General features: G+C 46.6%; 1 protein-coding gene and 1 long non-coding RNA gene across 3 annotated transcripts in view; one reads left to right on the forward strand and one right to left on the reverse strand.

Annotated features, from left to right (window-relative positions):
- LOC140398602 (plexin domain-containing protein 1-like) overlaps positions 1-16623 on the forward strand; it is a 266471-nt gene that overhangs the window by 117833 nt on the left and 132015 nt on the right. Inside the window, exons 6-7 of the mRNA XM_072487442.1 lie at positions 2540-2658; positions 3533-3632. Of these exons, the coding sequence (XP_072343543.1) occupies positions 2540-2658; positions 3533-3632 (219 nt within the window). The remainder of the gene's footprint in view (positions 1-2539; positions 2659-3532; positions 3633-16623) is intronic.
- The window catches only part of LOC140398603 (uncharacterized), a 220733-nt gene that overhangs the window by 29086 nt on the left and 175024 nt on the right, over positions 1-16623 (reverse strand). The window lies entirely within an intron of this gene.

A 16623-nucleotide genomic window follows, 5' to 3' on the forward strand; every position in this document is an offset into this window, starting at 1 on the left:
GATTTCCAGATACTAATGACTTCATGAGAATGGAGTAGAGGTAGCTGATCGACCATGATATGTTTGAGTGGCAGAGCAGGCTCAGAGGGCCGAATGGCCTACTCCTGCTCCCAGATTCTTATGTTAATAACCTTGAATATGAGGGACAGACAGGAGCAAAGAATGAAGGGACAATTTTAATCCATGATTGGCTGCAAGGATTGGGGAAATGGCATCATCTTTGCTTACTGCCTTGTTACTTTGTAAGTAATTGAACTTGATTGTGAATATTTTTGATGGCCACCATATTGGTTACCTTCTCTCACTGATCTACGCACACAGCCTGTGATTGCCTATCCATATTTGATGCAAAATCATGGTGTCCACAATTTTGGTGTCTTCCGAGCACCAAACATGGAGATCACAAGATCGCTGCACCATCCCAGCCGTGTGGACGCAGCCACTCCTGGAGTCAGGGTCTAACCTTGACACAGCACTGAAGAGTAAGACTGCCACGAGGAGAAAGTCTCACTCCACTTCATTTCAGAATCAGATCAGTGCACTTACTCTGGGTCGAGCTTTTAATAGCAGAGCAGTTTCTCACACTCTGCAGTATAAATAGCTAAGGCGCAACTGGATGGTGTGATGGAGGATTGAAGATTTATGTGGGTGGATAAGCTAAATTGAACTGAAAGGCTTGCATCTGTATTGATCATCTGATCTTTTAAACATAGCAATGCTCCTTATTTCTACATCAGTGATCCCACCATGTAACAATTAATAATAATAATAATAATAGCTTCTTGTCACGAGTAGGCTTCAATGAAGTTACTGTGAAAAGCCCCTAGTCGCCACATTCCGGCACCTGTTCGGGGATGCTGGTACAGGAATTGAACCCGCGCTGCTGACCTTGTCCTGTATTACAAGCCAGCGATTTAGCCCACTGTGCTAAACCAGCCCCTATCAATTGTTAGGAATGAGAACATTTTTCTCTTTAATAGACTTGTAAACGCTCAAGAGTTATAAAACTTCTTCTGCCCAAATGCTACTGTCTCTGTAATTGAACTTGATAATAACTTGGATTGCACAACGATAGGAATTAGCACTAGATTGGAATTCTAATACCAGTGGGATGGAATTCTAATTTTGAAATAAAATGTTAAGCTTCATGTCAGTTTTGAATTGGCTGCTGGTCCTGCTAAGGGATTTCACAGCGACAAAAGGAGAGCTTCAACAATCTGAAGGTGCAGAGAATGTCCAGTTCTCGAGAACACAACAAGTAACTGGACAGCTATGGAATCGTAAGGTTGCATCGGAATAAATATACATAAAGAACAAAATCATCTTTTGTAGAGATGTTAGAACCATGAGTAATGAATTAAAATGTTAATCGACTATTCCTTGCAACCAATTAATTTGGGCTCTGTCTCCATTCATCTTACCGAATACTACCTTAATCCTCAACTCCTTTTTCTTACCGAGTGCCAGGTTTCTTCTAAGTTTATCTGTTTGCATGACATCTACCATTTTGGAGTACATCTAGGACATTTATTTTAATTCACTCCACTGGTATCGTTGGTAATCCAGCATTTATTACCCACCCTGACTTGTCCTAGGAAGGTGTTGGAGATGAGCCAATTTCTTGAACCACACTCATGGTTTGATTCAGCTGTGTGATTTGCTGAGCCACATTAGGGGTCATCAGCATTAGCGTGCGATTGGAATTACATACTAGCCCAACTGGGTAAGGACAGTGGGTTTCCTTCCTTAAAGGACAAGTAGATCTTTCTAGAACAATCCAATAGCTTCATGGTCACTTTTACTGATCACAGGGCTTTTTATTTCTAGTCTATTTCAAACCGAATTCAAATTCTCAAAGTGCGACGATGGGATTTGAACTTGTGTTCTCTGGATTGCCAATCCAGTAATAATATAATAATAATCTTTATTGTCACAAGTAGGCTTACATTGACACTGCAATTAGGTTATTGTGAAAATCCCCAAGTCGCCACACTACAGCACCTGTTCGGGTAGACAGAGGGAGAATTCAGAATGTCCAATTCACCTAACACCACATCTTTCGGGACTTGTTGGAAGAAACCGGAGCACCCGGAGGAAACCCACGCAGACACGGGGAGAACGTGCAGACTCCACACAGACAGTGACCCAAGCCAGGAATCGAACCTGGGATCCTGCTGCTGTGAAGCAACAGTGCTAACCACTGTGCTACTGTGCCACCCAATGTAACCACTACACTATTGCACTCCTCAACCTTGGCTATCATGGGGCTGGCTTAGCACACTGGGCTAAATAGCTGGCTTTTAAAGCAGACCAAGGCAGGCCAGCAGCACGGTTCAATTCATGTACCAGCCTCCCCAAACAGGTGCCGGAAAGTGGCGACTAGGGGTTTTTCACAGTAACTTCATTGAAGCTTACTTGTGACAATAAGCGATTTTCATTTCAACTTTTCACTTTTGAGATTGAGAAAAGCAAATTTTTAGTCTTGCGCACAAATGATGTCTCGGTGTTGATTCTCACTGCTCCGCTCTGAATTCCTTAGGGACTGCATTCGTCGTCCAGTGGGATAATGTTTTTCTGCCAGACCGGGAGGATATCGGGAGTTTTACCTTCCAGGCCATGTTGTGTCAAGAAGGGCGGATTGTGTTCAGTTACAAGGATGTGAGTATGTAAGGGGCAGGCGGGGATGGGGAAAGTTATTCCTACCCTCTCACTGGAAATAATAAACATCGAGGAGGTGAAATTGAGAGGGGGCAAATCTCCATGCACCTCGGCATCAACTGTTAGTGGTGATGCCACCACCCCAATTCTTCCAGCCGCCACAAGCAAGCGAGGAGTTAAACCTTCTAACTCAACTCTATCGTGCAGAAACACGGACCAACCAACTTCGGGGCATGGAGTAAACGATGTGAGCCAGGAAAAGACAAAAAAGAAACACGTACAAGGATGAAAAGACGGATCAAAATATGAGCTGAGCCACAGCTCGTGAAAACGCAACTGCTCCCACGCTCACATCATGTGACCCCCCTCCCCACCCCCCACTCCCACCCCCACCCCCCCCTCAGTTGTAGTTTGGTCACAGGCATTGTAATAGTTGCTTTGTTAAATAGAGATTTATTTTAATGAAGCTTCCATCAATATTCTGCCAATCGTTTGTTCTTTTGTTTGGCAGTCCAACCCCTACACACAACCTTCTCCTGGAATTCCAGTTGCCGCCTGTGGTTCCATTCTACAGCCTACATCCCACAAAGCACACATGCACACAAGAGCTTGAAAGGAAAAAGTCCTGTAAATTAAAGATGACAAAGTCGAGATCCAGGTGCTTGATTCAAAGCTTTTTCATTTACCTGGAGTGACTGAGGCCTTTTTCTCATTCTCGACCGCATCTGGCCTGCACAAACAAAAAACCTTAAAGCTTCATCGCCTCATGTGTAAAACGGCGGGGGAGAAAAGAATGGACATTTCACTCCATTGTCAGCTTATGGAGATGAATTTACGGATGGATATCGATGTTCTTCTTTAATCTGTTTTTTAGGTTCCAATAACTGTGACTCAGATAAATTCTACGCAGCACCCTGTCAAAGTCGGGCTGTCTGACGCCTTCATGATAGACCATAAGGCTCCAGATGTTCCTGGTAAGTAAATTGCCTTTCGAACCTGCTCAATAAATCAATACAGCAAATTAAACCAAGACGACAAATTGACAATTTGACTCCCTGTCAATGGGCAGATTTTTGCATTGCCTCAACACACGTCATCCTTCAGGCTTAGCAAAGAAGTGTTTAACTGATGGCCGCTTCCACTGAGGCTGCAGAAAGTTTTTTAATGCAATTGCTTTATGCCCAGGTGGGAAGTTGCATTTATGTCTCATCTTTAATGTGGATGAGTGTTCCGGGTTACCTTGCGAGGCTTAGGGTAAAAGTGGCAATACCGAGCCAAAGGAAGAGGAAAATACTTGCGTTTTCATGGCGGGTCAGACTTGACGGGCTGAAAGTTCTACTCCAGTTCTCGCCCTCCTTAGAGGGAAGGTGTTAAGAGACATTACCAAATCCCAAAGTAAAAAGGTGGGTTTTAAGGAGGTTGTTAAAGCTGGGGAGGTAGGTGGTGAGGCAAGGGTTTAGGAGGTGAAGGCATGGCCCTCAATGCTGGGATGAAGGACGGATGGAATGCTGCAGAGGTCAGAGATAGAGTAATAGAAAGATTGGATTTTTTTATTGTCACGTGTGCCAAAGTACAGTGAAAAGTATTTTTCTGCGTGCAGCTCAAACAGATCATTTAGTACATGAAAAGAAAATACATAATAGGGCAACACAAAGGTCACATAGACACCGGCATCGGGTGAAGCATACAGGAGTGTAGGTTAATCAGATTAGCCCATAAAAGGCTCGTTTAGGAATCTGGTAACAGTGGGGAAGAAGCTGTTTTTGAGATGTTTGTGCGTGTTCTCAGACTTTTGTATCTCCTGCCCAATGGAAGAAGTTGGAAGAGTGAGTAAGCCGGGTGGGAGGGGTCTTTGATTATGCTGCCCGCTTTCCCCAAGACAGCGGGAGATGCAGACAGAGTCAGTGGATGGGAGGCAGGTTTGTGTGATGGACTGGGCGGTGTTCACGACTCTGAAGTTTCTTGCGGTCCTGGGCCGAGCAGTTGCCATACCAGGCTGTGATGCAGCCCGATAGGATGTTTTCTATTGGTGCTAATGTGAATTTTAAATTTGAGTCTGTGGGGAATTGGGAACCAGGATGGGTGTGATGCACAAGGGGGATTTGGTGACGGACAGAGTACGTGTAGAAGAATTTTGGAAAAGCTGAAGTTTAGATGGACGCAGGAGAACGTTGCAGTAATTAAATGTGGAGCATGGATGCAAATTTGCATGTGGACAAGTGGAGGCAACATGTGTTTTGTTTTTGCCACTACGCTGTCACATCTCAGTTATGTAACAGAGAATTGGTTCCAAATGGAAACACCTTCATGAGCCATGAAAATGATCAGCTTGAAGATTCTTTCTCAAACATTAAATCCCTAGTTTTTTGGAGGTAATTGAGGTAAGCAAACTAGAGCTGTCTGACACAACTTGATCCTTCAATGGGGAGTAACATTAGTGACCTGCAGGATGATATAAACTGGACTAAAAGGTCTTTTCTCAGACCATTCCCTCTGAAAACGGATTTCAGGGATCGAGCTTTCCAGCGTAACCCCAGATATATTCATCATCCCTTCCATGGTGACCTCTGGCAAAGTAAGTGGGAGTTATGCAATAGGACACAAATAACATGCCAGTGACTGATAGAAATGAGGCTATGACAGGTGAGGACCTTGAGATGATTGTTATCAGTAAGGAGATAGTGATGGGCAAGCTAATGGGGCTAAAGGTAGACAAGTCTCCTGGCTCTGATAGAATGCATCCCAGAGTGCTAAAAGAGACGGCTAGGAAAATTGCAAATGCACTAGTGATAATTTACCAAAATTCACTAGACTCTCGGGTGGTCCCCGCGGATTGGAAATTAGCAAACGTGACACCACTGTTTAAAAAAGGAGGTGGGCAGAAAGCGGGTTATTATAGGCCAGTGAGCTTAACTTTGGTAGTAGGGAAGGTCTATCATCAAGGAAGAAATAGTGAGGCATCTGGATGGAAATTGTCCCATTGGGCAGAGACAGCATGGGTTCATAAAGGGCAGGTCGTGCCTAACTAATTTAGTGGAATTTTTTGAGGACATTACCAGTGCGGTAGATAACGGGGAGCCAATGGATGTGGTATATCTGGATTTCCAGAAAGCCTGGAAATAGTCACGCAGCAATGGACTTTTTGTTGCTTCAATAAAAGGGTATGCTGCTGAATGTCTCGCCTCGGTTTCTTTTGCAATTAATTTAAATCTGTGCCCTCTCACACTCAATCCTTTCATGAGTGGTAGCAATTTCTCCCTATCTACTCTGTCTAGAATACCTCTATCAGATCTCCTTTCAGCCCTCTCGCCTCCAAGAACAACTGTCTTAACTTCTCAAATTTATCTTCAGAAATTTCTTTGCCATTCATCCTTTCGTGGGATGTGGGTGTCACATTTATTGGCTATCTCTAATTGTCCTTGAATTGAGGGGTTTGCTCGGCCATTTCAGAGGCTGAGGGTCTGGAGTCACATAGCCCAGATCGGGTAAGGACTGCAGGTTGCCTTCCTGGTGGCGTTAGTGAGCTAGGTGGGTGTTTACAACAATGGTTTCATGGTCATTGAGATTTTTATTGAATTTAAATTCCACCATCAGCTCTGGTGGGATTCATCCCCAGACCATTACCCTGGTTCCCTGCATTACTAGTCCAGTGACAATAATAATAATCTTTATTCGTGTCACAAGTAGGCTTACATTAACACTGCAATGAAGTTACTGTGAAAAGCCCCTGGTCGCTCCGGCGCCTGTTCGGGTACACAGAGGGAGAATTCAGAACGTCCAATTCACTTAACAAGCATGTCTTGAAGGCAAATGGAATTTTGTCCTTCATTGCTAGAGGGATGGAGTTTAAGACTAGGGAGGTTATGCTGCAATTGTATAAGGTGTTAGTGAGGCCACAACCGGAGTATTGTGTTCGGGTTTAATCGCTTTACCTGAGAAAGGACGTACTGGCACTGGAGGGAGTGCAGAGGAGATTCACTAGGTTAATCCCAGAGCTGAAGGGGTTGGATGACGAGGAGAGGTTGAGTAGACTGGGACTGTACTCGTTGGAATTCAGAAGGATGAGGGGGGATCTTATAGAAACATATAAAATTATGAAGGGAATAGATAGGATAGATGCGGGCAGGTTGTTTCCACTGGCGGGTGAAAGCAGAACTGGGGGGGCATAGCCTCAAAATTAGGGGGAATAGATTTAGGACTGAGTTTAGGAGGAACCTCTTCACCCAAAGGATTGTGAATCTATGGAATTCCTTGCCCAGTGAAGCAGTTGAGGCTCCTTCGTTAGATGTTTTTAAGATAAAGATAGATAGTTTTTTGATGAATAAAGGGATTAAGGGTTATGGTGTTCAGGCCAGAAAGTGGAGCTGCGTCCACAAAAGATCAGCCATGATCTCATTGAATGGCGGAGCAGTCTTGAGGGGCCAGATAGTCTACTCCTGCTCCTAGTTCTTGTGTTCTTATGCACAAAAATGGATCCTGTTAGGAGGTAGTTCCTGGGTTTTAACACAGCAACAGTGAAATAAAGGCAATATATATCCATGATGATGTGTGGCTGGAAGGGGAACCTGTGGTCATACTATTGTCACTTGCCTGCTTCCCTTGACTTTCTAAGCGGTAGATGTCATGGGTCTGTGAGATGATGTGAACGCAGTTTTGGTGAGTTACTACAATGCACAATGCAGTTGGTACACATTGCAGTCAGGGTGTGCCAATGGAGCAGGGGGTGAATGTTTAACGGTAATGTCAATCAAATGGCAACTTTGTCCTGAAGGGCGGTGTTGGAGCTACACCCATCTGTGGTGATGTGCCTCTGGGCCATATCATAGTTGGATGGTATGAGACCTCCAACCAGCAAGGGGGGGGGGGGGTACAGACACACCATGAGGTCTCAAGACCAAGTTCATGTGACCTGGGGCCTGTATATAAAGAGAGGCTCATCTGGCCACCTGGAGAACAAGAGATAGAGGGTAATAAGGTGTAATCCAGGGGAGTAGCAAGACTCCATGACAACGTGCTCTGTATCAGATTGCCATCCTATCGGACGAGACACAATAAAAGGAACTTGGTTTGGACAGATCAAAGTGTTTGGTGAGTTCATCATAGCGTACAAGGGACCAAACACAACACCATCCGTGCAAGTGGAAGGAATTCTATGACACTCTTGACTTGGGCCCTACCGGTAGTGGGCATGATTTTGGGAGTCAGGGCTTGAATTACTTTTATAGATCTCAGGCGGGGTTCTCCGTCCGCTCACTCTGGCGGGATTCTCCAGTCCCACTTTGGTGAATGAGAGATTTGGCCGGGCACCACATTCTCCAACCTCGTTGCAGTGGTAGCGGGGCGCACTGGGATCGAAAAATCCCGGCCCTCAAATTGGATTAATCTTCCATAGGATATCCTGCATCGTCATTTTCTGCCATTTTCTTACCCTTTTGTAGTCAACCCCATTTTCCTGCAGGTAAGGAACTCCATCTGATCGCCTAATGTGCAAAAACCATTCAATCATGTATTTTCTTTTCCTCCCTTTCTTTGTCCATCATAACCAAGCTCATCCAGCAAACATATTGAAAGCTGCCAACTATTGGATTAAATTATTTCTAGTCTTGGAGAAGCTCCTCTACCTTTTGTACAGGGAGACTTTGCGGGTTCGTTGCTTTGTATCTCTAAAGCCTTTTTGATAAGTTGGGCCTCATGGCAATCTCTTCGAAGAAAGTGTCTTGTTTGAAAAAACAATTCCATTGTGTTAATTTGCTTTCTTTGGCAAAGCTGTATCTTGACCCAGTTATTGGCACATTCTCCATTAATCAACAGGGTAGCTAGAGACGACTCCCAGTTTGCAGCCGTCAGCATTTCCCTTATCCCTTGGCACAACATGTATTTTTTATGTTTGGCAATAACATTTGAACTGCATTAAAGTCAGCTTTTATTGACTTTCATTGCTTTCGACCGGGTGCACGTTGTGAGTGTTGCCAAGGAGCAAAGCACGCCAGATCAGAATGACGGGTAACATTAAATCTCAAATACTTGTGCAGAAAAATTATTCACTTTAGGGTTTTAAGGGATTACTTATGAAACTCATCACCTTCAAGAAACATTGGAATTGGTGTGAGGCATATCTGACACTGCATTGGGCTCAATTCAACCAATTGGGGAAAAGTCCCACAACGAGCACGTTTAGCACGTTTAGCGTGTTCCCCGATGCTCACAGAGCTGAGAAATACAAGGCTACACGTCGCTCCTCACGTTGTATAAGGGGCCTCACTGAGGAACACACAAGCAAGGCCAAACATAGTCCGGTTTGTTCACTGCGGAACTCCGCTCGCCAGAACACCCCACTGTAGCAAGAGATCGGGACGTTATTTTTCAATGGCGTACCAATCTCCAAGGCACTAGGACCCCAAACACACTATGGGAGGGTCCGCTGCCCCCTCACACTCCCCCCCCCCCCCCTTCCACACACACCTACACAGGGCACCCCCGGCCTGATCGTATGCACAAAATGCCAGCCTGTCACTCTGGCAGAACCCCTGCCAGCTGGCAATGACACCCTAGCACCTTGGCAGTGCCAGGCTGGCACCCAGTTGGCACTGCCAGGGTGCTCCAGGTGGCACCAGCAGTGCCACGGCACCACCCTGCCCAAAGGGCATGCAGCTGGAGCCGCCGATCCCCTGGGAGACCCCCAGAAGCGCCATTCCGTCTGCTCCCCGTTTGTGGGGGCCAGTGCTGAATGGCCCTCACTCGAGGTCACCAAGGCGAAGGGGATGGACCCCAAAGCCTCAGGTACCTCGGGAACCTGCACATTAGGATGAGACTAACTGCCTCGCTCGAATATGCAGATTTGCCAAAAAGTGATCCCGCCCACAATGGTCAGGATTTATAGCGCAGCGTCTCACGAGATCGTGTTGGACGTCATGAGTCATGGCGAGCCAAGTATATCCTGGTAGCGGGGTCTCCCGGTCTTGATCGGCCACACTGCATCGCGACGTGTTGTTTTTCAGACGCAGCGTGACCCATGGATTGTGTCTAATGAGGGAAGGAAAACTGGAAGAAGAATCAAGTCTGGGCCAGACTCACATAAACCCAGGGGATTGGATCAGATTGAAGTTGACCAGCATTGGAAGGGGGTCACTCTTGGGCTTAGATAACTCGTGCTACAGAAAACGCTGTCGGGCGGACGTGGTGGGAAGGAATGGGGAACAAAACGTTAAAATCAAAGAAATTTGGCAGCTTTTGTTTGTGGGGAGAATTTTATTCTCTCTACAGCAGGTTTGAAGATAGTGGGTCAGGGTTGGGGGGCATATAATTCCTTATATAATCTTCCCTCTATCCTCCCACTTGTCCTGGTCTCTGCACAATTTTACAGTGGGACTGGCAGGGATAGGCTAGACAAACACCCTTGCTCCAGTCGAGGCCCTTAAGTAACTAATTAATGACCACTCAAAGGCAATTTCCCACCCGGCCTCAATTTTAAGGGTGGCAGGAGGAATTCTGGGCAGGACAGTAGCCCAATATGTGACCTTGCTCAGGCCTCAGGTGGGAAAGGAGAAGTTACCTCTATCATTGACCTCCTTTCAACATCAGACAGGCACTTCAAAAGGTCACCCCCACTACTTTTGCAGATGTTCCCTCCCACTTGGCCTCTCCACCAACACCCCCATTTCTCCCCACCCTGCTGGTCATGTTGCCCCCCCCCCCTCCCCCCCCGAAGCTTCACCTCCTGCTCTGAGACCCCCACACTTACCTGGTCCTGGCCCCGAGACTGTGTGTGGTCTCAGCCCTGGCCATTGGAGCTTCTGGCGCTGCTGGGACTAGAAAGTTGCCGCCCAATCAGATTGGTCAGCAGCTCTCTGAGGCGGCACATCCACCCCAATGAGGGGCACACGTCCCATCTCAAGCCAATTAACACTCCTTGGAGCAATGCAGGGCAGGCAATATCGGCAACAATACGTTCCCCACCGACTCTTTGGGTAGTGCACTGGGAAACCCTGCCATTCGCAAAACCCTGGTCTATATCTAATTCTAGACACATTCACAACATATTAGAAAAGAGAGTGGATCTATGGGCGGAATGCGGCACAGTGGTTAGCACTGCCTATGCCGCTGAAGACCCGGGTTCGAATCCCGGCCCTGGGTCACTGTCCGTGTGGAGTTTGCACATTCTCCCCGTGTCTGCGTGGGTTTCACCCCCACAACTCAAAGATGTGCAGGGTAGGTGGATTGGCCACGCTAAATTGCCCCTTAATTGGAAAAAAAAAATAATTGGGTACTCCGAATTTATTTTTAAAATTAAAAAAAAGAAAAGAGAGCTGATCGAACCATTAGGATTAGACAAGAGAGGGGCACTGCGATGGACAGCACGGTAGCACAGTGGTTAGCACTGTGGCTTCACAGTGCCAGGGTCCCAAGTTCGATTCCCCATTGGGTCACTGTCCGTGCAGAGTCTGCACATTCTCCCCGTGTCTGCGTGGGTTTCCTCCGGGTGCTCCGGTTTCCCCCCCACAGTCCAAAGATGTGCAGGTTAGATGGTTTGGCCATGATGAATTGCCCTTAGTGACCAAAAAGGTTAGGAGAGATTATTGGGTTACAGGGATGGGGTGGAAGTGAGGACTTAAGTGGGTCGGTGCAGACTCGATGGGCCGAGGGTCGGTGCAGACTCGATGGGCCGAATGGCCTCCTTCTGCACTGTATGTTCTATCTGCAATGGAACAAAATTAGAAAAAAAACCTTTTTGCTGAGCTGTCCTTGGCTCGTGTTAAAGATCACTGATTGGGCAGCTCACCAACAGGTGCAACAGTGTTGTGATTGTGCCCCACAGCAGCACAGAACATTTAAACAGCCCCACGCAAAATAACCAAGACTAAATTTAGAGACTCGCCTGAAAGTTTCATCGTGTGGGCCTCCCCACAATCCCCCCCCCCCCCCCCCACCCCTCACAGCCCCCCACCCATTTCCTCTACTAACACTCCATTTTTCAGATCAGAGTGGGGCAGCTGAACATCGCACCCCTCACACGACCCACTCCATTTTGAAAATGACTGCGGTCCTGCGATGGGAGCCTGTCAGCTGATTGTCTCCTCTGCCTCCCTTTGGCTGTCTGTGACCTTTCCCCCAGCCGACTCACCCAGAGTTTACTTTGGGTGATTCAGTTTGACTCGACTTAGATGTCAGCCAACTGGCGACTCTGTCAACTCGATCTGGCACTGTCAATGTGGAACTGGGCCACATGAATCAGATTTGACTGCTGGCTTCGACTGACTTTGTTTCTTAGTTGTGTTGACTGTAGCAACAGTACAGAGTCTTCCATGCCCTGTTTTCAGATGCCTGCATGGCCTCACCTCTCACTATTTCTGTGTCTTCCTCCAGTCCAACACTGAGATTTGTACTCTTCCAAATTCGGCCTCTGCGCCACCCCAATTTTAATCACTCCGCCATTTCTGACAGTGCTTTTAGCTACCTGGGGCACGATCAATTTGGCTGGAGACGAAGTTGAATTGAAACTGAGGCTTTATTAGTATCTGAAGTGTGGCCTCCCACAGCAGCTGACGAAATGGCTGCGAGCTGAAGGCCACGCATATTTATAACCCGGCTCCTGGGCGGAGCTAGCATGCAGGGGCCCAGGTGAACCTGTAGTGCAGGTTCTACCGTACAACCCTTAATATAAGAACACAGTGGTTTACCACACTACCTCGGCCCTGAGCTTTGTAATTCCACGCCTAGACACTCCCACCTCCCTCCCTCACCTGTTCTAATATATAATTTTGTGCCTTACTTACTGTACGATTTTGGACGGCAATGCTCCTGAGAAAGGCTTGGGATATTTTGGCTTTTTTAAAATTATTCATCGCCCACCCCTAATTGCCCTTGAGTAGGTGTTTTCAAGCTGCCTTCTTGAACCTTTGAAGTTCATGTGGATCAGGTAGAGCACCAAGTTTAAATGCAATGATTAAAAGTAAAATCAGCAATCGTTTCTGTCTCTTGTGGCCTCTGCTCAAACAAGCGTCCGACAAGTGTCAACGTGGCACGCCCTTGAACAGGATGTAAATGCCATTCATCCAATTGCATGAGTTTTCTTTCAGGAGGGTTAGGTTATTACTGCTCCACAAATATTTTTGGCTATGCTGGTGACAATAAGATCAGACTTCATTCTATTGATCTCTATAGTCAAATAACCTGATACATAGAGAACGCTCACTTCAGTAAGGATCCAGAGGATGATTGTTAGTGATTGCGCCTTATTCCCATCTTAAGTGAGCATCTTTAGGAAAGTAAGGAACAAAACTAAATGGGGGACCCAAAAAATCAGCTTCATATTCCAGGCCGATTAAAGCCTTGATTCATATGCAAAAGAGGTGTAATTATTACAACAATGGTATGACACAACTGTTAGAAAATAAAGGAAATGTTACGGGATTTATATTTGCATTGGTAAATATTAGAAATAAGGTATAGCTTTAAGTGGATTTAATTTAATATTTCTGTGCCAGGGAGGGGAAAACCTATAGTTAGATTCCTGCTGGACAAAGGCGTTTGCATGAGTGGGGATTGGTTCAGTTCCAACTATGTCTCTATTGTGCTTAGAGTGGCTTACAGTATGAAGAGCAAATAGAAGTAAGTCATTAGCAACAGGAGGCCACTTTTCAGGGAAAAGGGCTTTCCTTTGTTCTCAGTTTTAACTGGAAGCCAGAGCAGTTGGAGACAGGACACTGGGGATTGAACAGCTGTCAACTCTGCCAGGAGACACTGGCAGGACAAGGGAGTTGCAAAGATGCAAGCTTCCTAAGGAACAAGATAGAATCTAGATAACCAGGAACGTGAGACTGAAAGAACATTAAGACATCTGACGTTAAGAGAACAGAGACCAAGGTATTATTCAGAAGAATTCAAAGAAGAGTGAACAAAGTGTTCTGTGTTAAAGAAACAATTGCAGTTTTAAAGTTTTTTTTAATTCGTTCTTGGGATATGGGCATTGCTGGCTGGGCCAGCATTTGTTGCTTATCCCCAATTGCATTTAAACTGAGTGGCTTGCTCGGCCATTTCAGAGGGGGGCAGTTAAGAGTCAACTCCATCTGTGTGGATCTTGACTCATATGGAGGCCAGACTGGGTAAGGATGGCGGATTACCTTCCCTGAACAACATGAGTAGGATAGCAGACTTCAGAGGTAGATGAAATGTTTGATGCCATTTTAATATAGTCTGCGAATCGAGAATTAAAGCAATTCTGAACAGCTTGTGCAAGAACAATGTTCAAGACAATGAACTCCTAAAAGGGGTTGGTGTAAAATCATGGACTGGAATCACTGCTAAATTGGAGTAGAAACTTTGTTTAAATGTGTCCTTTGGAAAACTTGGACTAGACTTCAGAATGTAAACCGCTAAAGGAAGACATTATTATTATGAGAGAAGATTTAAGAGCCTTCTTTTGGGAGTGGAGTTTCGAAAAAGTTAGTCTTTTGACCCAGGGATCAAATCTGGGATCATCCCAGTTATAGCGTCAACTGAGATCACAACACGATTGTCTAGTCCTACCATGTTGCATTATCCCTCAGGCTGAAGAACATAACTAATGTGCCACTCTGAGCATACATGCTCCTAGACCTCAGACGTTCAGGAGAGTAAGTTACAAATTGCCACTGCCCTGCATGTGAAAAAAAACCCTCCTGATTTCACTCCCCTTGTTGAGGGGAGTGCTGACCAAAGCCGAACACAGTCCTCCAGCTGGGCTAACCTTTCAGGTGAAGTCCTGAAGCCTCCCTCTCAGCTGGGCTTACGGCACTAAGCAAGTTATTTTGGGGAGCACTCCTGAATTTATTCCAATCCAACAACACCAGAACAGCTTACCTCATCTTTCATCTCATTCCCCTATTGGTGGAACCCGACCAAGGGCAAACTGCAGATGTTCGGTTTCCTATACCACAACAGGGAATGCATCGCAAAAATAACGCATTGCTCGAAACACCTTGGAGGAATCCAAAGCGCATGTTGTTTCCCTGACCATGTAGCGCTCTGAGTGATTACGGCACAGCATGGTGAATATTTAGCCCAATGTCCTGACCTTGCACGCTATAGGGCGAGTTGAGCTTCATGCTCCAGAGGTGCATGCACTGGCCAACATATAGTTTTAAAAAATAAATTTAAAGTACTCAATTCTTTTCTTTTTTCGAATTAAGGGGCAATTTAGCGTGGCCAATCCACCTACATTGCACATCTTTGGGTTGTGGGGGTAAGGCCCATGCAGACACGGGGAGAATGCGCAAGCCCCACAGGGACAGCGACGCAGAGCCGAGATCGAATCCGGGTCCTCAGCGCCGTGAGGCAGCTGTGCTAACCACTGCACCAACGTGCCGCCCTCAACCAACATATAGTTAACCTAATAGAGGAGAATGTATCCTCCTCACAAGGACACGTGTCCTCTCTGGAACAAATGGGAAGTGATCGTTGAAACTGTTAGCTCAAGCAGTGTTTTATTTCTGTGGAAACTAAGACCTCCAGTTCTTTCTGAGTGCTTGTATTGTATCCTTTGAGCAGATGAATAAAATGATGTCAAAGTCCATTGAGTTAAGCAGCATTGGATTGAAAGGAATATTGCTTAGATTTCCAAACCATTGAAAGAAGCTGCGATCTAATGATTTAAACTTGGAAACCTAATGGTTTTGAAGATGAAGACGAGGAGAAATGCGTTCCAGGGTCACAGTGTAGTTGTAAACAATGAGAAAAAATGAGTTTAGAGAATGACAGCACAAGAGTAAAAACAATTTACGCAGAAGATTGTGCACAGGAAAGCTGGGGGCATCACAATCGGTATAAAACCGAGGACTAAGACTAACTGCAATTTAGGCACTTCTAAAAGATGAATCATGGTGACTGTTTCACTTGGAATATTAATGGTTCTTCTGTTGCTATGTCCATGGAAAGTCGTGACAAAGCAAATTACCCTCAGTAACAATGCTCACTCTGCAGCCTCTTCATTGCACTGTGCAGTGCAGTCCAGACTACTGAATGACCATTCACCTGCCCAGCTTAGACAGGATATTGCTCAAAGTGCATTAATAATGCAATAGGAATATACAGCAAAACCTGTGAGTTACAGACACCCAGGGAACTAGCATCAGTTGCATGTTTTTTTGCAGTCATCCGTATTTTCCACATGGTCATTGTCCTGTGTGTAGTTTCAGCCAGGTTGTGACCAGATTATCATTCATTTGCATCTCATAAATGCTGATTAAAACAACTGCCTGCCACCATCCCATCAGGCCTTTCAATCTTGCATCACCCCATTGGGAGACTCCATCGGTCTAAAACTCAATTGCTGAAGAGTGGCGTGCACATGGCGGTCCTCAGTTCCCAAGACGAGAGTGCAACAAAGCCTTCCTGCCATAGTGCTGAGCTGCTCCTGATGTGATGTGCACCACTCTGCCGGGGGCGACCGGTTCCTCCCCTCCATCTCTGTGCCGAGTTGGTCTTTGTGGAGAGCACCGTGCTGCTGGGCCCAGGGATTCACCTGTGTCGCCAACTCAGATCAGTACAGTGCCTGGGGTTGGGGAGTACAGGGGTCTCCTTCCCCGCTGGTACCACACACTGTTGTCGAACTGGACAGCGCTGCGCTGGGGGACTCAGGCAGCCACCGCAACAGGGGCGTCATTCTCCGACCCCCCGCCGGGTCGGAGAATGGCCGTTGGCCGCCGTGAATCCCGCCCCCGCCCCCGCCGAAGTCTCCGGTACCGGAGATTGGGCGGGGGCGGGAATCGGGCCGTGCCGGTTGGCGGGACCCCCCGTTCAATTCTCCGGCCCGGATGGGCTGAAGTCCCGCCCAGAAATTGCCTGTCCCGCCGGCGTAAATCAAAGCTGGTATTTACCGGCGGGACCAGGCAGCGTGGGCGGGCTCCGGGGTCCTGGGGGGGACGCGGGGCGATCTTACCCCGGGGGGTGCCCCCACGGTGGCCTGGCCCACGATCGGGGCCAACCGAT

Source organism: Scyliorhinus torazame, chromosome 21, assembly GCF_047496885.1.
Source record: "Scyliorhinus torazame isolate Kashiwa2021f chromosome 21, sScyTor2.1, whole genome shotgun sequence".
NCBI lineage: Eukaryota > Metazoa > Chordata > Chondrichthyes > Carcharhiniformes > Scyliorhinidae > Scyliorhinus > Scyliorhinus torazame.